The sequence below is a fragment of the Trachemys scripta genome, chromosome 1 (assembly GCF_013100865.1).
Source record: "Trachemys scripta elegans isolate TJP31775 chromosome 1, CAS_Tse_1.0, whole genome shotgun sequence".
Classification (NCBI taxonomy): Eukaryota; Metazoa; Chordata; order Testudines; family Emydidae; genus Trachemys; species Trachemys scripta.
The window spans coordinates 347,565,839-347,590,529 of record NC_048298.1 but is presented as its reverse complement, the minus strand read 5'-3'; the positions used below and the strand labels follow the sequence as shown (position 1 = coordinate 347,590,529).

General features: G+C 57.5%; 1 protein-coding gene across 2 annotated transcripts in view; it reads right to left on the bottom strand.

The window, feature by feature from the left end:
- Positions 1 to 24,691, bottom strand: part of LOC117871399 (cGMP-dependent 3',5'-cyclic phosphodiesterase-like) — a 371,452-nt gene that overhangs the window by 29,154 nt on the left and 317,607 nt on the right. For both annotated transcript variants that reach the window (XM_034759335.1, XM_034759336.1), the window contains 6 exons: positions 17,942 to 18,101; positions 17,007 to 17,059; positions 14,387 to 14,461; positions 11,716 to 11,757; positions 8,660 to 8,728; positions 1,846 to 1,976 (listed from right to left, as the gene is read on the bottom strand). In XM_034759335.1, the coding sequence (XP_034615226.1) occupies positions 1,846 to 1,976; positions 8,660 to 8,728; positions 11,716 to 11,757; positions 14,387 to 14,461; positions 17,007 to 17,059; positions 17,942 to 18,101 (530 nt within the window). The remainder of the gene's footprint in view (positions 1 to 1,845; positions 1,977 to 8,659; positions 8,729 to 11,715; positions 11,758 to 14,386; positions 14,462 to 17,006; positions 17,060 to 17,941; positions 18,102 to 24,691) is intronic.

Genomic DNA, 24,691 nt, shown 5'->3' with positions numbered 1-24,691 from the left:
GGGGGGGGCTGTCAGGGGGCAGGGGTGGGGAGAGGGATCAGAGCAGTCAGGGGACAGGAAGAAGAGGGGTTTAGATGGGTCAGGAGTTCGGGGGGGGGCTGTCTGGGGGTGGGGGTGTGGATAAGGGTTGGGGCAGTCAGGGGACAGGTAGGGTCCTAGGAGGCCAGTTAGGATGTGGGGAAGGTCTCAGGAGGGGGCAGTCAGGGGACAAGGAGCGGGGAGGCTTAGGTAGGGGGTGGAGTCCTGCGGGGCAGTTAGGGGCAGGGGTCCCAGGAGGGGGCAGTCAGGGGACAAGGAGTCAGGGGGAGGGTTGGGAGTTCTGAGGGGGCGGGAAGTGGGAGGGAGTGGAAGGGGCAGGGGCGGGGCTAGGGCAGGACGGGGGCGGGGCTAGGGCGGGGCTCCTCCCGTCCTCTTTTTTGATTGTTGAAATATGGTAACCCTATGCAATCCTCCCCCAAGAACTTCTGAATTGGTGGTGCTGCTTTAGACTGGCTCGCCTGTCTCCTACCCACCTGGCTCCCAAGCAAGCGTTCCCCCTGCAGGGAAGGTCTGTCTGCCCTGGGAGGCGGGAAGGGACGGTCTGCAGGCTGCACACGGCTAAGTGCATTGACGGGGGTTCCTGCACCGTAACTCATGGCCAAGAGCAAATCACGAAGATCGCCAGAGAGCTCTGGGCCAGCGTTGGTACTGAACAAGGCTAAGATGGAGGGGTTTGGCTGGGGGAAGTTCCTAGCCACGCTTATTGCTGCAGGGCCAATCAAGAGCTCAGCCCCTCTGCGCTAGGAGCTGTACACAGCGTGAGCAGCAGACGGTCCCTGTCCCGAAGAGCCGACAATCTCAGTAGACCCGGGATGGGGGAAGGGGTAGGACACACCAGCTGAGTGACCGATGGGTTAGCAGCAAACGGCGTGTCAGTGCCATGGGGTGTTTGGGGGGGGGCTGTTAGTGTTAGGGAGGTATCAGCTAAATGGGAAGGGAAGGGGGTGAGAGGCATGGGGCAGGGGAGGAGACACGGTGTGGGGAGATGCTGAGGGGAAGGATCTGCAGGGGAAGGGGAGGGCTGGAGCCAGCAAGTTCTCTGAATGGCCTGAGGACCCTGCTTTGCCCCCACAGCTTGGAGTCTCTGGCTGATCTCGGCGGGACGTGCGGAGTGGAGGCAGCACCGGTCCTAGTGCCCCAGAGTGCACGGGGGACAGTTCGGGGTCCAGAGGAGTGCTGGGCGGAGAGGTGGCCAAGGCTGGGCTGCATTTTACCCCATCCCCCTCCGTACAGCACTCCCTGTAATGGATGACTTCCCCCCATAGCGATCCTGCATTAGAAAGGGGCAGGGGTCATCCCCCCAGCTACAGGAGCCCCCCGGCTCCCTTCCGGCAGCCCCAGGAGTTCACAACAGAGAAGAACGCAATCGACATGGTCTTACATGCAAAGGTGCAGCCAGAAAAAAACTCCAAGGCCCAGCATGCAAAGTCCCAGTGTGGCCTTCTGTTTGGATCCAGGCGGAGCACACTGCATGCTGGGACTTGTAGTCTGCAGGCAACTGGGCTCACCGCGATCTAGCCCAACGGCCACCAGCACAGGCCGGGAGAGTGGGAGAGACGGTGCGGCAGCGAAGTGACGGAGCGATGCCGAGCGGTCGGTGCATGGGGACCAGGGCTGGAGCCTGCCAGGTGCCTGGGGCCACGGCTCTGCTTTGGGCTCCGGACCTCACCCGTAATCCGTGCCCCGTCAGCACAGCTCTGCGCAAAGGCGCAGCGAAGGGGCCCCGGCCCAGCCGTAAGGAGCAGAGCCGGTGTCAGCGCGGGGCTAGCGCCCGGGGAGCATCCTCCCCAAGAGCCTCCGACTCACCTCTCTCCGCCCTGCTTGTTGAAAGCGCAGGCTAAGGCCACCACCTGGGAGGTGGCCCGGCTAATGACCGGCACACACAGCATGGAGGTCACCTCGAATCCCAGCATGTTGTGAAGCTGCTTGTGTTCCTCCTGGGAAGAGAAGATCAGACCGGGGTGAGGGTCAGGACGTGGGGCAGGGGAGGATCAGGCCGGGGGGAGGGTCAGGATGTGGGGCAGGGGAGGGTCAGACCATGGTGAGGGTCAGGACATGGGGCATGGGAGGGTCAGATAGGCGTGGGGGTCAGGACTTGGGGAGGGGCAGACCAGGGTGAGGGTCAGGACATAGGGCAGGGGAGGGTCAGACTGGGGTGAGGGTCAGGACGTGGGGCAAGGGAGGGTCAGACCCCGGTGAGGGTCAGGACATGGGGCACGGGAGGGTCAGATAGGCATGGGGGTCAGGACGTGGGGAGGGGCAGACCGGGGTGGGGATCAGGATGTGGGGCAGGGGAGGGTCAGACTGAGGTGAGGGTCAGGACGTGGGGCACGGGAGGGTCAGATAGGTGTGGGGGTCAGGACTTGGGGAGGGGCAGACCGCGGTGAGGGTCAGGACTTGGGGAGGGGCAGACCGGGGTGGGGATCAGGACGTGGGGCAGGGGAGGGGTAGACCGTGGGGAGGGTCAGGACGTGGGGCAGGGTAGGTCACCGAGCATGGAGCAATACATTTATAGATCGATCTCATGGCCAGATAGAGCACTGTGATCACGCCGTCTGCCCTCCTATATAACACACGCCGGAGAACTGCCCCACAATAACTCCCAGGGCAGATCTTACAGACAAACATCCAATCTTGATTAAAATATGTCCGGTGGCGGAGAATCCACCACGACCCTGGGTAAATTGTTTCAGTGGTCAATTACTCTCAGCGTTCAAAATGTCACCTTATTTCCAGCCTGAATGTGTCTAGCTTCAGCTTCCAGCCGTGGGAACAGGTCAGACCTTTCTCTGCCAGACGGAAGAGCCCGTTGGTAAATATTCGTTCCCCCTGTGAGTATTTATGGACTTCTCAAGCCACCCTTTCACCTGCTCTCTGTTAAGCTGAATCAGTTGAGCTCTTTAAGTCCAGCCCTAGAAGTTTCATCATTCTCGTGGCTCTTCTCTGAACCTTTCTAATTTGTCAACATCCTCCTTGAATTGTGGGCACTAGAGCTGGACCCGGGATTCCAGCAGCGGTCGGGTCGCACCAGGGCCAAGCGCAGAGGTGAAATCACCTCTCTGCTCCTACTTGAGATTCCCCGGTTTATGCGTCCCAGGATCTCGTTCGCTCACATTCAGCTGATTAGCCACCACGATCCCCAAATCTTTGTCAGAGGCATTGCTGCCCAGGATAGAGTCCCCCATCCCGTCAGCTTGGCCTGCATGCTTTGGTCCTAGGTGTAGACACAGAGAAAGGGCGCAGGATCTAGGTCAGAGGTGGGCAAAGTACGGCCTGCAGGCCACATCTGGCCCGCGGGACCCTCCTGCCCGGCCCTTGAGCTCCCGGCCGGGGAGGCTAGCCCCCGGCCCCTCCCCTGCTGATCCCCCTCCCCTGCAGTCTCAGCTCGCTCCACCACCAGCGCTCTGGCCTGCCACTCCTGCGGTGTGGCTAGCTCTGGCAGAGCTGTGAGCTCCTGTTGCTCTGAGCGGCATGGTAAGGGGGCGGGGAACGAGGGGGGGGCGTTGGATAATGGGCAGGGAGTCCCAGGGAGGGCAGTCAGGGGGTGGGAGTATGGATAGGGGTCGGGGCAGTCAGGTGACAAGGAGTGGGGGGGGGTTGGATGGGCAGAAGTTCGGGGGGGGTGGTCAGGGACAGGGAACGGGGGGGTGGGTTGGATAGGCCTGGGAGTGCTGGGGGGCCTGTCAGGGGGTGGGGGTGTGGATAGGGTTGGGGCAGTAAGGGGACAGGGAGCAGGAGGGGTTGGATAGGGAGTGCGGTCCTGGGGAGCAGTTAGGGGCATGGATCCTGAGAGGGGGCGGTCCGAGGACAAGGAGCGGGGGGGTTGGATGGGTCGGGGATTCTGAGGGGGGAAGTGGGAGGGGGCGGATAGGGGACAGGGGCCAGGCTGTTTGGGGAGGCACAGCCTTCCCTACCTGGCCCTCCATACAGTTTGGCAACCCCGATGTGGCCCTCAGGCCAAAAAATTTGCCCACCCCTGATCTAGGTACTGTGAGACACAGCAAAGGTAACACCCTAGCTACATGTGTGACCATGTCTCCCCCATCCGGCTGCAGCCACCCACCCAATTAGCATCAGGGAAAGGGCCAGGGGGTCACGAGTCCTTGACACCTGTTTGCAACCTCAACCTGAGAACCGATGCCCCATCTGGGAGGCAGCATGGCCTAGTGGATACAGCACTGCAGTGGGGACACTGGCTGGCTGGGTCACCTTCAGCAAGTCACCCCGCCGCTCTGTGCCTCAGTTTCCCCATCTATAAAACAGCGACAACGCTACTAAAGCCCGTTGCGTTCTGTGGAAGACAGTGCTCTGTACCAGAGCTGGGTATTAACATTATTAATTCATTCCACGTCGATGGCTGAGCAGCCACCCGCTGATAACAGCCAGACGGCTGCTTTCTCTGATCCCCATCTCTACCCTCGCTCGCAGCGGCAGGGGCACGGGGACGAGCGGCACTCTCTGTTCCCTACGCGGCTGCCACGGGGGAAGCTTGCGATGTGGCGGTGTCACAAATGGCTTCTCAAGGAGAAAGAGAAGCAGAGAGAGAGGCAACTGGAGAGACTCTCCTCAGCCGGTTACTGACTGTCAGCTTGGCCTGGGATGTTCATACCACTGAGCTCCTGGGCCCACGCTAAGCCTCTAGGATTTACTGCTCGGAGTCAGACTGAACAGCTGTTTACCACTTCGCCGCTGCGGCTGCTGGGCTCCACAGCCCTTCTGTTTATCCTTTCGGGAGTGATTCCTTAGCTCCGGCACTTCGCCAGGGCAGAAACAAAATGCTTATCTTTGCCTTGCCAGCCGGTGTGCCCCGGCACTGCCCAAGAGGGGACGGGCATTTTCCTTTATATTCTTTAAAACACCAAACACGCCAAGCCCTTGTGTATTAAACAGAGAACACAACAGTAGGAACAGGCGGCGTAACACAATAATGCAATGAGCTGGTTAAGTCCGGAGGGGCCCTCTGCTGGATGGCATCGGAACTGCTAGGCTGTGTGTCAGAGGCCCTGTACTGCCGCCTGGAAGCTCCAAATAGAGCCCCAGTTTTTGCGATGGCGGCGCTCTTCCACTAGTGACTGGGCTGACAGCCACCAACGCCTCTCACGCAGCTGCAGGCAGCCTGTCAGCCGGGTTCCCAAGCGGCAACCTCAGTCCTTCCACCATCCCGAACCGTATTCACACTTCTTTCGCTCTCTTCAGACTTTCGAACTGCCTGTCTACCCAAGGGGAGGTGACGGATTGCTCGGGCGGCACAGAGAAATAACTTCCCTGACCCCGCGTGCTGGCTCATGACCGCAGCACGCACCAGGGCAGCGTCTGCAGCTGACCCTGGGGCAGACGCTCAGCCGGCTCGGAGGTGAGTGCAGGGCTTCTGGGGGAGTTATTATTTCTCAGCAGGGGTGACACCAAACAGCCCCTTGTGTGCAAGAGAGCTATCATCCTAGCATGATCCAGACAGAGCCTGCACAGGGACTTGCATGGCCCCCTCACAGGAGTATCTGAGCACCAGGCAGATAAGCATCATCCCCATTTCTCACAGGGGGAAACGAGACGCAGAGATCGTGCACAAAGGGTCCACTAAAGATCCATTCAGCGTCCGGACACCTGGGTGCTCAGATCCAGCGCTCTTCGAGCTGAGCTACTCCGGGATTGTTCGTTCCAGGAGGAACTCAGGGATCCGCTCCCAGCCCAGCCCTGCATTTGGACCTGAACCCTCACACACACTGAACCGCGACGCCCATTCCCTGCGGGGCAGTTCCCCAGCTCTGAGCACTCTCCGTGGAGCTAGCGGGGCATTTCCTCCACGGCACTGTCCAGCGGCTGCTGCTCCCACCACACGAGCCCAGGCCTTGGCTGGGAGCAGAGCGTTCGCTAACAAACCTCTGTCCCCGGCACAGAGACGCTGCAGGAGGAGCAGCTGCTCACTCGGGACTCCTGGATTGCACCAGGGGCATCCTGATCACCCCTGCCGTTCCAGCCCTGGGCTACCCATCCCCACGCCCCGCTCTGCTGATGCACCTCAATCCTAACCTGCAGTCCCCCCCCCCCCCGTTCCAGGCCGGGGTCCCCCCCCCCCGGCTATGCCAATGCACCTCAATCCCAACCTGCAGCCCCACCCCACCCCCCCCACCGTTCCAGGCCTGGGCTCCCTGAGATGAGCCTTCTGGTCACACTGCACCATTCAGCCCGAGAATGGGATGAATAGGCTGAGGCCTATCAAACTCGGTTCACTTGTCCCCAGAGCCAGGACACCAAACCAGGGTTCTTCAGCAGGGAGATCCCCCCACCCCTGCAAGGTGGGGTTTGGAAGCAGCTCCTACTGGGGGCACTACTGGGTTTCTGGCTGGGCCTATGTCTGCATGAGTGATGGATCTCAGCGCTGCCCCGCGTGACTGACAGATCACACCCCAGCGCTGACCCGTCCCCTCCCTCTGGTGGAGCTGTCGGCTCAGCCTTCAGGTCATCTGTAGGACAGCCAGCCCGGCATTCTGAGATTATAAAGCCATCTAGAGATCATCTAGTCTGACCTTCTGCACGACACAGGCCAACTTCCCTGAATTAATTCCTGCTTCGAAGCCCAAGAGCTGTGACTGAACTGGAGCAGAGCTTTCAGAAAAACATCCTGTCTGGAGTAAAAAATGGCCAGTGAGGCCACGTCTGGCACGAACTGTTCCAACGGTTAATTGCCCTCACTCTTAAAAAGGTGCCTTATTTCCAGGCTGAACTGCCTGGCTTCGGCTTCCAGCCAGTGGATCGTGTCAGACCTTCCTCTGCTAGACCGAAGAGCCCATCATCCTATTTCAGTTCCCCGTGTAGTTACTTCTAAACTATGATCAAGTCACCCCTTAACCTTCTCTTTGATAAGCTACGTAGGTTGTGCGCCTTGAGTCTTTCGCGATCCGGCAGGTTTTCCAATCTTTTCATTATTCCTGGGGGTCTGATCCGAACCCTCTGCAATTCATCAACTTCCGTCTTGAACGACGGACATCAGAACCGGACACAGCAGTCCCGCAGTGGTCACACCAGCGTCAAACACAGAGGTCAAATGACCGCTCTGGCCTCAGTGTCGCACTGGGAGCTGATTATTCACCACGACCCTCGAATGGGTTGTTTTGAGTCCCTGATTTCCAGGATAGAGTCCCCCACCCTGTATGCGCGGCCTGCAAGCTTTGTTCCTAGGGGTATAACTTTATATGTGGTCATATTGAAACGTCCCTGGTTTGCTTGCGCCTTGCTTACCAGGCGACCCAGATCACTCTGCATCAGGACCTGTCCTGTTTGATATTTACCCCGCCCCCCAACCTCCGTGTCATCTGCAAATTTTATCAATGATTATTTTATATTTTCCTCTAGGTCATTGATAAAAATATTTAATAACATAGAGCCAGGCACCGCTCCCTGTGGGACCCCACTAGAAACACACCTGCTCCAGGTTTCAGAGTGGTAGCCGTGGGCACCGAACTGAGAGTCAGGACTCCCTGGTTTCTGTGCCCAGGTCTGCCACTGAGTCTCTGTGTCACCTCGGGCAAATCGTGTCCCCGCCCTGTGGGATACTGGTGTTAATTCTGTAACAAGTCCAGGTTCCCCTAGCACTGCTCTGTTGTTGCTTTGAGGCACACCACAGCTGCTCAGAACTTCTCATCAGGGACGCAGCTTAGATCCCCAACCCCGTGCTCCTGACACTTGAGCTAAGAGAGACTCTCCTTTAGCTCTTAGCTGAATGGGGTCCATGACACAAACCTGAGCAGTTCCGATTCCACCCAGTAGAGGGCAGTGGTGCACACACCCGTCAGCTGATTCATTTAATCCCTTAGAGCAGGGCAGGGATACTCAGAAATGTGTGTGTCCCACTGGAAATGTACCGCCAGACTGAGCCCCGCTGATACAGCTGCACAGTGTACTCTTCAGAGCTGGCTCCGGGACTGTCACACTTTCCGGGTGATCGCCTGACACCCCCGCCTTCGGGGGGGTGTTGGGAGAACTGCTCTGATGGTGTCACTAGAACAACACGGGAGGCTCGGTGACGATCTCGCCGCAGCTGTGGCTCTGCCGAGCCCGTAGACAGAAGAGAGAAACAGGCGTGTGCCCCTCCATCCAGCCATCTGTCAGCTAATCCGACGGTGACGGAGCTAGTCCAGGGCCTTGGACTGGCCTCTCCTGGCAGCAGCACGTTTGTGAACAGCCCAGCAACCACGGCCAGGCAGTGAGCGGCGCTCTGCAAAATGACTATTGTGTGGCTAAGGCCAGCACGGGAAAGTTCTGCCGCTGCCCCTGCCTGCCTATCCAGCTCCTTATACTGTGCCCATCCCCCTGGTGTCGGAGCACCCATGCACGATCAGCTATTGAGCGAGGACAAGGTAGGTATGGAGACTGGCCTGCAGCTGAGACAGGAGTTCCTACACGCTCGGCCCTCTCCTCTCCACCCGTGGTGCTCAGACATCACAGCATTGGCCTTTTGCATTAATACCGTGCCCACCTCAGTAGCATCCGAGGGACATCCAAGAGTGGTGAGGACATCCTCCCCCTTGTCCGCCCAAGGCCTGCATGCCCATGCTCCCATCATGGCCACATGGCGGGCCTCTCCCCCCGGGGCCCCGAGCCTGGGGGAAGCCCAGCTACTTACCACACTGATGTCCTGTAGGGTGATGGATTTCTTCTCCTCCACCACCTTCCCCAGACGCCCAAACGTCAGCTGCAGGCAAAGAGAAGAGAGTCAGGAGCCGGTGCGCTCGGAAGGCTGAGGAAGAGGAAGGTTGGCTCGTGGGTGAAGTCGCATCATGCAGGAACCCGGGGGCAGCGGCACACCCAGCTCCCCCACCCAGCCCCCTGGACACGGTGCAAAAGGAGAAGCAGGGCTTGCGGGGCCACTACTTATGAGGAGAGGCCAGCTCAGTCTCCAAGCCCTTCCAGAGCTTGGCCCCTCCACTGAGCTCCACAGCACACACAGACCACTACAGAAATATGGCAGCATGGACCCTGCCCCATGGGGCAGTGGGCTGAGACCCACCAAACTCCTGCCACATAGGCAGCTGCTCGATGGGATCAGCACGTGGGACACGGCCAAACCAGTGACTTGCGGCTGTCCACAGTCCCCCAGTCCAGGCAGTGCCCTTCAGCACCAGTCTGCCATGCCCATCAATTCCTACCCTTGCAATACGGCTGCAACGGCCTTTTTCATCCACCGCTGAGCGGCCTCCCCGCGCACTGGGCCAGTCGCATCACTGGCTTTAGCTCCGTGGCAGCCAGCAAAGTTTCACCGGGGATGAATCTGGCCCCCTTTGCTTTGGATTAAGGATCGGGGGGAGCTGCTGACGGCCAATCCTGCTCCACTCGAAGGTGGCTGCGCTGGGAGCAGTCTCACCTTCGGTAATAGACGCGTCCCGGCGTCACGTTCTGGGCAGCAATCCGGGTCAGTGAGAGGCCGTGTCACTGCCTGCCCTGTAACCGGGGTGGGGAGCTCCCAGCCAGCAGAGCGGCACGCACCAGCGGTGCCACAGCCTCTCCCTCCTCCGGACTGCTCCCCGAAACGTGCTACACGGAAACACCGAACGAAGCCTCAAAGTGCTTCTGAATCTCTTAGTCGGAGGTACGAGCGTCTCTAACGGGGGCGGGAGAGGTAGAGCATCGGGATGGCTCTGACGCGGACTGGAGAGAAGACAGCCTGGGAGGAGATCAAAGACCGGATCTCAGAAAGGCCAGGCGGCACGATCGTGCATTTCGGAAGGAGGCTAGAAAAGTGGCCGACCCCGAGCAGGGAAGTGGCAGGAAAGAAGACGAGACAGAGATCAAGAGAGCGGGTGCGGAGATCTATGAGTGTCACAGATGGCACTTAACCTTCCACAGGCACCGGCGCTCGGCTGGTCGCGTTATTATCTAGCTAATGGATCTGCGTGCTGGCATCGACAGGGCTCTCGCTGGAGTGCCTGGCAGGCTGGCGCTCTAGTGATCCTGGCCCAGGCGATGGGTGAGCTGCTTAAATACTCGCAGAGGGCTTGCTCTGCCGGAAAGCGTCGGCTGAGCGGAGATCGGGTCCAGTGGGCTTGGGCAGGGCTTCTCAACCTTTCTCAAATGAGGCCCTTTCCCCCCCACAGCTACAAAATGGATCTCTCCAATGTAATGGAGCTAGACCTGGGGCTGTTTGTACATTGATTCCAATCGAGATAAGTCAGCCCTTGATCGTGCTGTGAATCTGCACCTAGGCTGGGAAACCTTTTCAGAGCACAACGTTTTCCAGGCTGGGCAGGATTTCAGCATGGAAGAGCGCGAGTCGGGGAGGTGACCCCGGGCCCCAGGTTGCAACACTGCCCGATGCAAATCAGAGGGGTGGCTGGCACCAATTTGAGTGCAGCGGGACCCTGCGTGCGCTCACTCAAATTTGACCTGGTTGCTGCTTCATCAGATGGAGGGGGGGGGGCTGGGCCATACCGGAGCAGTGTTGTGACACCGAGCACCAGGTTGCAATGCCGCTCACTCCACTTTGGCCCAGCTGCCCCTCTGGGGCGGCCGAATTGGCGCGAGCGGCATTGCGACCCCATGAGTGAGAGGGAAGGCTCAAGGCACCTGTCTAGAACAGGGGTGGCCAACCTGAGCCTGAGAAGGAGCCAGAATTTACCAATGTACATTGCCAAAGAGCCACAGTAATACGGCAGCAGCCCCCCATCTCCCCCGCTCCCAGCGCCTCCCACCCACCAGCAGCTCCACAGATCAGCGCTTCCCCCTCACTCCCCACACCTCCTGATCAGCTGTTTTGTGGCGTGCAGGAGGCTCTGGGGGAGGGGAGAGGAGCCTTATGAGGAACAGTTAACAGAGCTAAGGGCCGGAATCTCAGCCGGTGTCAATCGGGGCAGCTCCATTGACATAGGCGCTGAACATCTGGATTGTAACATCTGTCGATGGAAGCATTCCCCAGCAGCTGGGCTGCAGCGTGCACTGCCAGAGTTGCTGGCTGCTCTCCAGATGTTTTCCGGTTGGCTTTAAAGTGGATCTACCTGGACAAAGCCTTGGGGAAAGAGGAAGGGGCGGCCTGGAGTGAAGGGGTGAGGACAGAAGCAGCCTGGGCACTAACAAAACGAAGCCTGTGTTTACCGGCTTCCCGACGCGTGGCCTGGGAAGGGAGCTGGAGCCCAGACTCCTCCGGGCTGCAGCTGCTCTCCCGGGAGAGTTCAACGTCGTTCCAGAGCGGATGTTCTCACTTGTCGGCTGGCGTCACTGGAGGCCGTCAATCAACAAGCAAGAACACGGCCTGTCAGTGGTCGTGTCTCAGGTCTGTAATGAGAGGCCATAGGAGCTGCCACAGCTGGAGAAGTCGATGGCTCCACTTGGGTCAGACCGAGCGTGGCCAGGGCTAAAAGTGCTCATGGACTCACAGCTCAGGATGGGGTTGAGGCAAACACCCAGATCTGAGCACTCCCGAACTTGGGATCTGCAGCCACCCTTGGTGGTCTGGGTCCCCTCTCTCCTCATTGCCCCCCCCCCACTGTAAATGTGCCACCCTACTCCAGGAATTCCTTCCTGACCCCAGCTGGGGAGCTGTCTATGCCTGGAAGCATGAGGACTGTCACGGTATGTACATCCCATGGCTAGCTTCATCTCTGGAGCGAGGCTGATTTCAACCCCAGCAGGTCTGGAATACAGAGCCGAGCTTTGCTGCTGAGCCCCAGAGAACATCTAACGACTTACAGGGAAGCTGATCTCCTCTTCCAGCACTTTATCTCCCACGACCTGGAGGAAACAAGAAACACAGAGGTGAGGGCCGAGGAGCTGAGGAATCGGTGCTCTGGAAAACCCTGGCCACGGAACAGGAGCTGAGAGAGACTTTAAACCCTTTATGCAGTAGGGTCGAATTAGCCGAGAACTGATTGTCTCTGTGAAAGCTGCTCAGGGTGGGTGAGCTTGGAACTTTGTAGCAGCAGCGGGAAAAGAATCCAGGTATTCCTGCTCCAGGTGCTCTGGTCTCTGCCCCTGGAGCGAAAGGAGAAAAGTCCCTAGCCACTATTCCAATACAGGGAACGCTCCTGTAGGATGGGTAGGGTGGGAGGGGAGAATCTACTCGAATCAGACCCAGTGTAGGGGGTGACATGACGGGATCATTTTGCTCATCTCTGCATCTTTGCTGGGCTGGTTTTTATGTATGTTCCTAAAGCTCATGCTTCAGGGTTTCAGGGGTCAGGAAGGGATTTTTTGCCCCCCCCCGGTGTATTCTGGGAGGGTTTATTTAATCTCCTTCCTCTGAAGCATGAGGGATGGCCACGGCCAGAGGTGGGACATAGGACGGGGAGGGCCAGGGTGCTGAGGTGGCACCAAGCACTCTCTCTCTCTCTCAGGTGCTGGGCAGGCTGGTTCTGGCTTGCATGCTCAGGGTTTAACTGATCGCCATGTGTGGGGTCAGGAAGGAATTGGCCCCCTGGTCAAACTGGCAGGAACTTGGGGTTTTTTCACCTTTCTCCACAGCGTGTGGGTGCGGGTCTGGGGGTGTGTGTGCACCCCCCACAAAGTTTGAGGGGGTTAAGGCAGCCAGGTGGGCCAATTAACTCCCTGGGCTCCACCTGGCGGAGGAGCCAGGGAGCAGGGGTTGATTAAATGAGGCTTAGCTGGCCAGGAACAGAGGGGCCCGGATAAAGCCCAGGAGCTGAGAGCAGAAGGGCTGGCGGGGAAGGAGAAGGGAGGTGTGCCTGGGGCTGCAGGGCTAGGTAGCCTACAGTCACTCCCTGGGAGGAGAGAGTTTGGGCCGGCAAACCCAGCGCAGGGGGAGAGCCAGAGAGGTAGGGAAGGCACAAGAGTAAGGGAAGGCAGCAAAGTGTCGGGGGAGGGCAGAGCTTGGCTGCTGAGGAGAGGGCCCTGAGCTGGAACCCGGAGCAGAGGGTGTGCCCGGGCTCCCCTACCAGCCCCTGGGGAAGTGGTGCAGACCAGACAGCGGAGAGCGGACTGCCGGGGACAGTTTGCCCTGAAGGACTTGGATACCCTGGAAGAGGAGGACAATAGTGACCTGGCTGGGGGCGGCCGAGTTACCAACAGGAAGCAGCAGCTCCTAGAGCGAGAGGGGCTGCAGGGCGAGGCAAGACGGGGGGAGACATGGCCAGAGGAGGGCGCAGCACCTGGAAAGCGCTAATTCCCAGAGTGGCCAGGAGGAGGCGCCCGAGGGGTGAGTGGACCCCGTGATAGGGTCGCTCTCCTATTCACTGCCTGTGGCACGTCACGATCTAGTCTCCTGTGGGTCTCATTCGCTTTGGGCTCATTTCGGTATAGCGCGCGGGTGCTGGCTGGGGCTGGTGGCCTGTGACAGACAGGACACACTGGATGATCTGATCCCTGCTGGCCTTGAACTCTCTGACTCTAAAACTGTCCTGATAAGATCCCTGCCCCCCTGCGGGAATGTGTCGATTTCAACACAACTGTCAATAGGCTCCAGGCAAGTTCCAGGTGGGAACCTCCTTAATCTTCTGCCAGCCACCGGTCGCCCCTTTGGGCTCCCCAGCTTCTCCGCGGCTCACCTGGCAGACCGTCATCGAGCCAGGGCCTCCAGGCTCTGCCGCTCCCCAGCAGGGTGGGTTGCCCACCTCCCTGGGCAGCTGACAAACCGGGCAGCCAGCTCTCCAGTCCCCCAGGCTGCCCGAGGAGCCAGCCAAACATTGCTGTTTCTCCCCAAACACATTTCTTTTCTTTCTTTCCTTCCTGTGAAATTTACACACTTTTGCCCTTTGTGTCCCAATTTAGGATGAATTTTTTTGCTTTAATTCTAAAATGTGTGGTGGGCGGGAAGAGCCGATTTTTGGCTGGCTCTGCTCACAGCGCCAGGCGCGTTCCTGGTGCCCTACGAACAGTGCAGACTCGCCAGCAGAGGGACCCGGGCCCAATTCCCCTGCCACTCAAACAGCGGAGCTCCGCAGCGTCTCTGCTGGGGTCACCGGCATGGTCTCCATACCACACAGGGATGAGGGGGAGTCAAGCCCCTGCCCCGGAGACCCTCCGGACCTGATCCTGAGAGGTGCTGAGCACTGTGGACACCCAGTGATGTCCCAGGAGCACCCGGCTGGAACCGGTCCCGACGGGACAGGGGAGGATGGGGCTGCAGGAGAAAGCCCGGGGAAAGGAAAGCTCCTCTCAGCAGAGCAGCATGGACAGCGACGGGCAGATGGGCGCACAGATTTATTTCATGGGGGGGTGCTCTTCCTGGAGTAGCCGATAACACCCCAAGCCCCGGGAACCCTGCCTCCCTCCCACTGTGCAGAAGGCCCCGTCTGTGCTCCAAGCAGGGCAACTGGGTTTACTTGTTTCACGGCTGTTCCCTAGGGCGAGTTCTGGACTCCTCCCAGGACAGGCCCGGCCCGCCTGGGGCTGCGGTACCACCCACCTGGCAGAAGAGCTGGTGGTTATCTTCCGAGACTAGCAGGAGGCAGCAGCAGGGGGACTGGGTCTCCTGCTTCAGCTGGGGAAGAGAGAGAGAGAGGGAGGCAGTGGTTAGAGACGCAGAGAGACCCTATTTAGAGCAGGAAGGGGCAGCGCTCTCCAGCGCAGGCAGGAGGCCCTGGGACACACCCGCCAGCCTGTTCCGCTGAGATCTGCAGCACATATGTTGGGTAGCTTAGCTCAGCCAGGCTGTTTGCTGGGGGCCCATCACTCTCATCACCACCTGGCACTTGTACTTACAAAGGTGAAGCATCATCCTCCCCTGGCTACAGGTGGGGAAACCGAGGCACAGCACTCTAAGTGACTTGCCCACTGTCACACAGGGAGTCAGTGGCAGAGGGAGGACGAGAACCCAGGAATCCTGGCTCCCAAAAAGTGCTACACCTGGCTGCTGAGTGGGCTCCAGGCAGAGAGTGACGGGTAGTAGGAGATAAAGGGGCCTAGGAAAGCAGAGGATGGTTTAAACCTTTTTTTGCACAAGACTAGAGATTTAGAGCTTGGACTGAAGCGCCACTGGGCTCCCCCAGATAGAGGGAAACCATCACTTCCAACGGTCAGAGTCCAGCGGCACCTCTCTAGGGTGGCTGGGGGAGCACGTCCAGCACCACCGTGCTCACCTGCACCCCAAAGCCGCCCTTCCCACCAACTCAAGCTCCTCCCCAGACCCCTGTGCCAACACAAGCCAGCTGCAAGATGCGCTTGGCAAAGCAGACTCCAGAGGGCACAGCTGGGAGACCCAATTCTCCACTTAACAACAGGGGGGTTTTATCCCCATATACTCGGTCAGTTTCGCCCTGGCTCGTCTCAGGTTAGCTTGATTTGGGGAGCACAGAGGCATGAGCTAAACCAACAGAACCAACCTGACACTGGGGACAAGTCCCAGCACCCACCAGGGCACTTCCCCTCCTGAACCATCAGCCAAGACCCCTGGATGCCGAGGGACAGTTTGCCAGAGCCAGGGCTGTGTGCAGAGCTCAGGGTCTGACCCACTCACAAGAGGAGAGGGTTGGAGCCCAGATTTGAGTCTCTGGGCTTTGTCCAGACCCAGGGACTGTGCTCACTAGAATGGGAGTTGATCTGTTGGCCGCTGGGACAGAGACAATATTTTCAATGCTTGTATTCCTGTTGCTCCTCTCTAGGGTGGCACTGCCCGCACCCCAGTGCCCACCTTCCCACCGACACAAGCTCCTCCCCTGACGCCCGTGCCAACCCAAACTCTCCCCAGAGCCAATCCAAGCCCAGGGTAAGCAGGCGCCACCCTATGGAAGGCGATGGCAGGACTTGAACCTCCTTCTCTACCCTTCTTAATCTAGTGCTGGTGAGAGGTGCCCGACCGAGAGCCCTGGGGATCACCCACAGAAGCAGGGCACAACATGGGCTCCGCCGATGCGTCCCCGACCCAGGGCACCAAGGAGAGCTTAGCCTCCCTGCACCGCCTGTCTTTGGGGTCTCTGCTGAGGCAGCCAGCAAAGGGGCTGCCTGTCGACGTCACCCACCCTGTCCCATTCGCCGCAGAAGAGCTGTCAGATGCTGCTAACAGCTGCTGACGCCAGGCTGAGGGGACAGAGGTGAGTGGTCCTGTATCCCCTTTCCTATGGCCGGAGCCTCCCAGTGCCCCCTTCTCACTCCTCCCTTTCTGACCCAGGGCCAGCCCTGCTCCCAAGGGGAGCTTTGTCTGTGATGAGAACCGGCCCCCATCTCGGTGCTGAGCGTGCACCAAGGGCTGGGGCTCTCCAAGTGGCCGGCCTGGGCTGGAATGAGAGGGGATCCAGTCACAGCACTGGAGTCATCAGGTCATGGAGGGCCCTGGGCAGGAGATCCTGTGGGTGGAGCTCGCCTGTACGGACAGCCATTATTATTAGGGGTACTACAGTAGCACCGAGGGCTCCAACTCAGATCTGAGTCCCATTGCGCCAGGCGCTGGACAGACACATAGTGGGAGACACAGTCCTCGCCCTGAGGTAGAACAGCGGCAGGCTGCTGGCAGTGTTCTAGCAACACCTTCAACTGTATGGACAAGAGGCATCAGCAGCAAAGAACAGCTTCTGAACCTGCCCAAATGTGACCTAAATCCTTCCAGGAGCAGTGGGAGGTGTGAGCTGCCTCCTCCGAGTTAGCGCAGCAAGTTGTTGTTCACTCTGAAGCCTAGTGACGACACTTTGGACATTGGTTAGGAGGTTGCTTTGCAACCAAAAGGGTGAGAACAGGGACCGAGGGGTGTTAAATTAAACAAAGCTGCTGGGTCTGGGCGGGGCACTCAACCCAACCCCTTTGCTAGGGCAACGGGCGCACTAGAAACGCTGATAAATAAAGCAGACGCCCCGTCTCTTCCTGTTTATTCTGCCGTTCTGCGAACCTCCCCGCTCTGTCCAGCCCCTGCAGAGAGCGGCTGTGTGCAAGACGCTCTGTGGGGAGCAGCTGACATCTGCACGGCGCTAGGAACACTCCGGCAACACTCCGCTGCGCAGCTGAGGTCACTAGCAAGGCTGCCCTGGGTTTCCCTGCGAGAACGTTCCCTCCCCGGGAGGTCAGTGGCGGTCACAGCAAAGCACCCAGGTACTTACATAGTTAATGACCTTGAGCTGGAGCGAGGCCGCGTCGAGGTCGTACAGCTCCCCTGCAAGAGCAACGAGCGAGAGTGTTAGCCGGTGCGTTGGGCTGGCGGGAGGGAGTTAAGCCGCCCGGGGAAGCCAGGTAGCACCACTAGCTAACCCAGCCGGATCCAGCCCACCGCGCTGGGCACTGGGAGCTCAGTGCTTCCGGAAACGCCTGCACGGTAACGGTCTTGCTGGTGTCTCCCCTCCCCCACCCATCCCCTCCGCCATTCATCTCCCACCAGCCAGAGGATGGTCAGTTCTTGGCGCTCCTGCTCCCTGTGGCGTGGTGGGAGCTGCCAGGCTGAGTCAGGCCATTGGCTGATGATCTCAGAGAGCCGGGCACGGATTCGCTCAGTCTCTCCTCTGCCCCGGGAGGCAGCTCAGTGTCAGGAGCCCCATTTACATATGGGGAAACCGAGGCACCGAGCGAGGCAAGGACTAGCCCACTGTCTCCCAGCCGCAGGGAATCAGGGCCCAGTACCTGCCCCCTTTCACGTCGAAGTCCAAATGCAGCTGGATGGGGCCTTAGAATCCAGCAGCCCGGGCTCCAATCACCGGACAGCACCAGGTGGGAAAGTGCTATGGGGCAAATATCTCTGCAGGGTGGGCGGGCCCCCCACCCCCCACAGCTCCAGGGCTCTCAGTATCACACAGGGGCTGGGCTGCTGCTCCGGGGCAGCTGGGCCTGGCTGGCCCCAGGTCCCGTCCACCATAGCGACTCCTCCATGCCTGTCTATCGCTCCACGGTCCCTGGATGCAGCATGGGCCGTGTGCCAATGGCCACGACCCCACACGTGGGCGCCGGCGGCTCTAGAGAAGGGGGTCCCCCACTCTACGCTGCCTGCCGGCCCCCCTCAATGCTCAGGCCCCTCTCGGGCTGGGAAGAGCCGTCCCCCCCTTACCGCACAGCTGCAGTATCTTGCGGTCCAGGTCGCTGTAGCCACCGTGCGTTGCCCTCTCAGTCTTGGCCAGGGAATTCTGGGACGAGCTGGTGGATAGGCTGACCTGGGGCCAGGGCTGCAGCTTCTGGAGGGTTTGGACACGCTGGTACGCCACCAGGATCTGTAGGGCACAAGAAGGTGGGGCGTGAAAGGGGTCAGCAGGTGGGGGGCTGTTCCCTTTCCTCCTGGAACCCGGCCCCCTTCCCATCCGTTAGGGGCTTATTCCGTGCACCACCCACTGGGCACGGCTGGTTACAGACAGAGCCTGGGTCAGCCACGAGGACGGGGAGCAAGAACAACTTCAAGCCTCAAACCCCATGTAAACCTTCCCCTCCCCACACATGGCCCAGTTCCCACTCGCACGCCCAGGTGGCCTGCATACGGCCACGCCCTCGTTCCAGGCCACCAGCCTATGACCAGCTCCTGGGGGAACTTCAGGGTCTCAGTCCGGGGGTGATGGGAAGAGGAGGGGGCTAGAGCCTGGGGGACATTCTGGCGCAGGGAAGGGATGGACTCCACCATCCCAAGGAGAGCCAGGCGGCTGGCACAGAAAGTTAACCAGCTTTTGGGGAGCTGGGAGCTGACAGATGCGGTGCGTATGGATACTGAGGTGAGAGGCACTTTAGAACTACGGTGGCTTAGACTAGATTAGATACTGAGAAGTGAATTCACCTCGCCAGGTAAATCTGCACCACTAGGGCTGAGAATTAAACCCAGTATGAGAAACTAGCCCAAGGAAATGAAGAAAGTTTCCTTAAAGTTTTTTACTATTGTCCCTTTTAAATCGTAAGACAAAACAGTCGTCTCCTTCCTTAAATCGCTGTTGTAATAAACCCATGGTTATTATTTTTTGTATTAAAGAAGCACCTAGAATCCCCAACCAAAACCAGACCCTAATTGTAACACACACACACACAGCGAGATATGGTCTTTTACACACATATACACACACACAAACACACACAGAGCGAGATGTGGTCTTACACACACAACGAGATATGGTCTTACACACACACACACACAGAGCAAGATATGGTCTTACACACACACACACACACACACAGAGCAAGATATGGTCTTACACACACAGAGAGAGATATGGTCTTTTACACACACACACACACACACAGAGCAAGATACGGTCTTTTACACACACACACACACACACACACACACACAGAGTGAGATATGGTCTTTTGTCCCTGAACCCCTTTGAGGAAGACTCAGGAAGCTAGAGAACCACAAAAGATAAGGTTTATTCCCCTCTCTTTCACAGAGCTCACGTTCTTCCTTCTCCTCTTTCTCCGCCCTCCCTTTGCTCTCCACTGGTGCATCTTGGGAATTGTTGCTCCTGGACTCAAAGCTCCAGGAACCACCTAGAAACCGACTTACAAACCGGGGTAGCAATCTGCTCCGAGCTAGATACGACACACCCTTCCCCTTCAGAACAACCATTGTCAGACTTCAAACTGTTACTTCCAAACGGTCACTTGAGTCCAGCAACAAAGTTTTCCAACCTTTCAGGCTGTCTACTTTGTCTCACACTTCTCCTAGTACACGGAGAGGCAGGACCGAGACCGGGTAATGGAGCAATTCCCAAATGCTATAGATTGTCCATCATCACTATCGGGATCATCGGTGTTCTCTGCTCCAGGGTGGAAATCAGCATTCTCTTCTCCACATGCTGGCGGATGAGCTGCCGACAACCTTGAAATGTTCCATTTCTTTCCATCCATTAATCCATCCAAATCTGCTCGGGGTTCTGTTATCTGCAAAGGACACGGACGTCTCGAATGCCTTTCTTCTGCCTCTGAATGGCAGCTTCACACGAACAAAATCTCCAATTTGAAATGCGTGAGGTTTAGCAAAGTTCTTCCGCGCTCCGTACTGCCTGTACTTCTCCTGTGTGCTCTTAACACCTTCGCGACGAGCTGCATGGGAGGATGTGGTTGACAAAAGAGAACACACAAGCCCTGGACAGGTAGGAAGTCATGCATTGGTCTTGCATCCTCTTAACAGTTCAAAGCGTGATACTCCTAGTGGGGCATGGACAAACGCTAGGAGTGTGTGGTGGGGCCCAGGCCAGCCCGGTTGGGGGGCGAGGAGGGAGTGCTACCCAGCCCCGAGCTTTGCTCTGGTCCTGCCCCCAGATGCAGCCCGGGTGCCCAGCCCTGTGCCCAGCCCCACCTGCACCCTCTCTCCCGACCGCAGCCCAGTCGCGGCTCCGCACCTGGCCCCAGCCCCGCTCCCAGCCCCCAGTCTTCGTCCCTGGCTGAAGCTCCATTCCTGGCCCCAACCCCTGACCCGCCCCACAGCTGCAGCCTGAACCTCGGTCCCCTTACCCCTGTCTGCGTTTGCCCCTCCTCCCCCCCTCCCGGAGCCACGGCCCCACTCTCAGCTCAGGGTGTGTGTGTGGGGACAGGTGTGTGTGGGGGGGTGACGCTGAAAAGTTTGGGGACCACTGGTATAAAGAAACCATTTTGTGCTCAATACCATTGCTACAGAGGTAGTGTTGCATTTCAGCAGAAGTCAACTGCATTCCATTGTCAGTTACCAACTCCTTGGGAAACCCTTCTCGGGTGAAAACTGATGACATGAACTTAATCGCTACTTCAGAGGTCACCTTTCCGGTGAATGGAACTTCCAGCCACACTGAATGATAGTTTACCAGGACTAGGAGAAACCTTTGTGTACCAGGCTGATCTTCATATGGTCCCATTACTTCGAGAGCCAGTTTCTCCCATGGACAGTTGGGATAGTCAACTGGTGTGAGAGGGATGTTGAAGATTTTCCGTGTCTCCTCACTAGTAGCACAAGCCAGGCAATCCTGGATTATTTCCTCAACCTGCTTGTCCATCGCTGGTCACCAGAAGTCTTGTCACCATTGTCGGTTTAACTCCTCCCCAGGTGGTCTTCATGTGCCAAATGAAGCAATCATTCTCTCAGAAGTGTAGGCAGAAGAAGATGGGTCAAGTCTCAACTTCCAGTCATTTACAAGGGACAGCTCACGTGATACATGTCTTTATGGTGCAAGTGTTCTGGTGTTATCGTCTTGTAAGTCCATCCATTGACTATGTAACTCTTTAGGTCCTAAAGTACCTTGTCTTCTCTCATGGCTGTTGCCCACTCTGAGACTGATCACTCCTGGAGTTGTAGAAGAGATTAGTGCAATGGCAATCTCTTCATCTGCTTTTTCTATTGCACCCTCATGATAAGGGCAAGCGAGAGAAACAATCTGCAGTGGAGTTCTTGGCTCCTGGAAGACACACTGTCTGGAAATCAGAGTCCATTTGGCAATTCTTAGAGTTGTTCAACCAGAACCTTGCATGGTGAGTAAAGCTGAAAGAGGTTTGTGATCAGATATTCCGATAAATTTCCGACCCCACGGGTAGGTTCTGAAAAGTCTTACTGCCCAGAAACATGCCAGAGCTTCTTGCTCAATGATGGAATATGATTTTTCTGGATCCGTCAGGGCTCTGGAGGTGAATGCAGTCGTGACTTCTCATCCGTTTTTTAGCTGAGTCAAGACAGTACCAAGAACTCACAAGCACCTGTTGTGACAATCGTTTGCTTCTAATAATAATAACAATAATAATTCTAAGAGCCAGACTGCTGGAAATTGTATGATTTCTCTTGTTAAAGTTCTTCTTGCACTCTCCATCCCATTCAAACTTCACATCTTTTTCCAGGAGATGGCGCAAAGGAACTACTTTCACAGCAAATTGCTGTACAGTGCAAACTTTGAATAGTATTTGCACAATCCGAAGAAGGACCAAAGTTTGTTCTTGATTTTAGGCTCTGGTGCATCACAAATGGCTTTCACCAAGTTTGGTTTTGGTGGTATGCTGTTCCGAGAGATTGTATGTCCTGTATATGTCACTGAGTCAGCACAGAACTGACATTTCTTCTTGCTGATGGTAAGTCCGTGTCTTTGAAGTTTTTCTAGAACCCCTTTTAGGAGGACATCATGTTCGGATTCATCTTTCAATGTCATCTAGGAAGTAAGTACCATCCCTTCTCTCTCCAAAAATGCCACACATTCTCTGGAATACAGTCGCTGCCGAGGCGAACCCAAATGACATTCACTGGAATTGGAATGAACCTCATGGAGTGATAAATCAAGGGTCATAAAGACTCATGTCTCCTTCAAGGTGTGCGGCATTTCACTGATGTTGGATAGAGCAGGACAATCCACGACAATGTTGGAGTTTAGATCTCTCAAGTCCACACACATACAGACGGCACCACGAGGCTTCCTGGCAAGAACGACAGGAGAAAGAAACCCGTTCTGACGAATCAGCCGGTTCAAAGATACCTGCTTTGCATGGTTTCAGAATCTCCTCCTTGAGCGGTTGACTCCATGCAATTGGCATGTTTAGCACTTTATCTTGCACAGGCACCATACTGTTTTTTGGCTGGATCTTGTGCTTGTACCAACATCTGCGGAGAAAACTAGTGGAAAATCAGAGACGATTCCTGGTTGTGGCCTATCCTCGGTTTGCAGGACAGATTCTGTGCAGCTGGGAGCTAATATCCTCTGGGGATCCTTTTGATGATTCCCTCCTAAAATAGAAACTCCCTTTTGGGCTTCATAGCTTTTCCCTTGGACATTACAGCCTTTGCACACGAGGGCAGCTGTAAACTAGCCATTGATGGGGATGGGAGATCCACCATACCCTCCGGGATAGCGGTCGGGAGGCTGCAACTGAGGTTGGGAGCTGGCAAATACTGCAGAACCTCAAAGCTATGAACATCAGAGTTACGGACTGACTGGTCAACTGGACACCAAGTGAAACTGGAAGTAACCAATCAGGCAGCAGCAGAGACAAAAACAAATAGCAAATAGTGTACTATGCCTGTATTGCATCTTAAAGGTAGGCACATCTGGGCTGCCTGTCCCAACCCCCACGCGTGGGGCAGCCTCTTATAGCATGAGGCTGGGCCTGTCAGCTCTGGAACCAGGAGAGCAGGAGCAGCGCTGGGGTCTGCACTGCTTTCACACCTCCCCCATGCCCCGGCCTGGAGGGGGACACGCTGTTTTCAAGCACACACACACACCAGGAGGGGGATAAGCTTGCAAAGTCTTGCTGGCAACCTCCATTCCCACGGTGTCCGTACCGCTGAGGTGCGACTGTAGAACCGGTTGGCAATTATAGTGCAAGGCGGGTGAGCCAGAATCCGGTAACGTTCCTGCCTCCTGGCCCTCGACTCACCTGTGGCCATGATGGGGGTGATCTCCTGTCCCTGTGGGGATTCGGTTTGCCACCATCTTCACCAGTGAGAGCTCCAGAAACAAGATGGACGGCAGACTTCAGCCAAGTGTCCTTTTGGGTTGCACGCTGATTTCTCGGCAGGGCACACTTAAACGTCTGCCTTGTCTCCAGGGTCACCGCGTCTGCAGCTCGGGGAGCAATGTGGTGTGGGGGAGGGTAAAGGCACCGTAGAGGTAGACTTAGGCACCAGCGCCGGATTTCTCATTTCCCCGGGGGTGCTCCACCCCAGGCCCCACCCCCACTCCCCTTCCCCTAAGGCCCCAACCCCACCCCACCTTTTCCCGCCCCCACCCTGCCTCTTCCTGCCCCGTTCTGCCCCCTTCCTGGAATGTGCCACACCCTCACTCCTTCCCCTCCCGCCCCAGCACCTCTTGCATGCCACTGAACAGCTGATCTGCGGCGGGCAGGAGGCGCTGGGGGGAGGGGGAGGAGTTAATCAGCGGGACCGCCGGTGGGTGCTGAGCACCCACTATTTTTTTTCGGTGGGTGCTCCAGCACCAGAGCACCCGCGGAGCTGGCGCCTATGGACTTAGGAGCTTTGCAGGTGGCAGTCTCGTATGGGACTGCATTCGCCTGCACAGGCCGGGAGACATCCGGCGCCGCGGACGGTGACATAGCACCAGGGATGGCGCTTTCCACCCGTCGGGCGGTTTTGCGGGTTTTCTCCAAGGCAAAGGCCTTTTATCACGAGGAGTCAGTCAGGAGCCGTGGAACCGGTCGCCTCCCGGACAGCCTGACCCCTGATCATTTCATCTGTGCAAGTGGCAAATGCACAGGTTGCTCGTGACTCAGGCAAGGCAGCTACGCCGAGGTCGGTGGCCTCATGAGGCATCCGTACACGGGAATAGGAGCTCGGCACCAACACTGAGTCGAGGATTAAAATGCTCCTCCAGGGCTCGGAGAGCAGGACTGTACGGACTCGCATCCTGCGGTGAGTCAGGACCAGGAGGGAGATGCTTGAAGATTCACTGTGGCAATGCGGCAGTGCGGCTCTCCGCTTGCCTGGAGCGTAGGAAGAAGTTACACTAGGAAGCACCTAGTTGAAGAAGTTAGACTTCCGTTGTGCCCAAGGGAGCAGGGGATCTCCTGGGTTAGGCATGAGGCCCCGGCTGATTGGCTCTGTACAACCACACTCGCGGTGCAGCTGGGCTGCTGAGGAATTTGCGGGCTGGGAGAAAGGAGCCCAGTGAAAAAACAGGCACCGGCCCTTTGAGTTTCTCTTCTCAGCCAGGCGAAGTTGCAGATCACAGCAGACAGACACACACGGGGGCACTGTCTGCACCTAGCTAGATCCAACATGGGCCCTGCCGGGAGAGCTCCCGAGCTAAACAGACAAAGGAAGGCTCTTTATTCCCATTCTAGCCGATGGGGAGCAGAGGCCTAGCGATTTGCCCAAGAGAGGGGGGGCTCTGATACGGACACGCTGTGGGACCTTGGG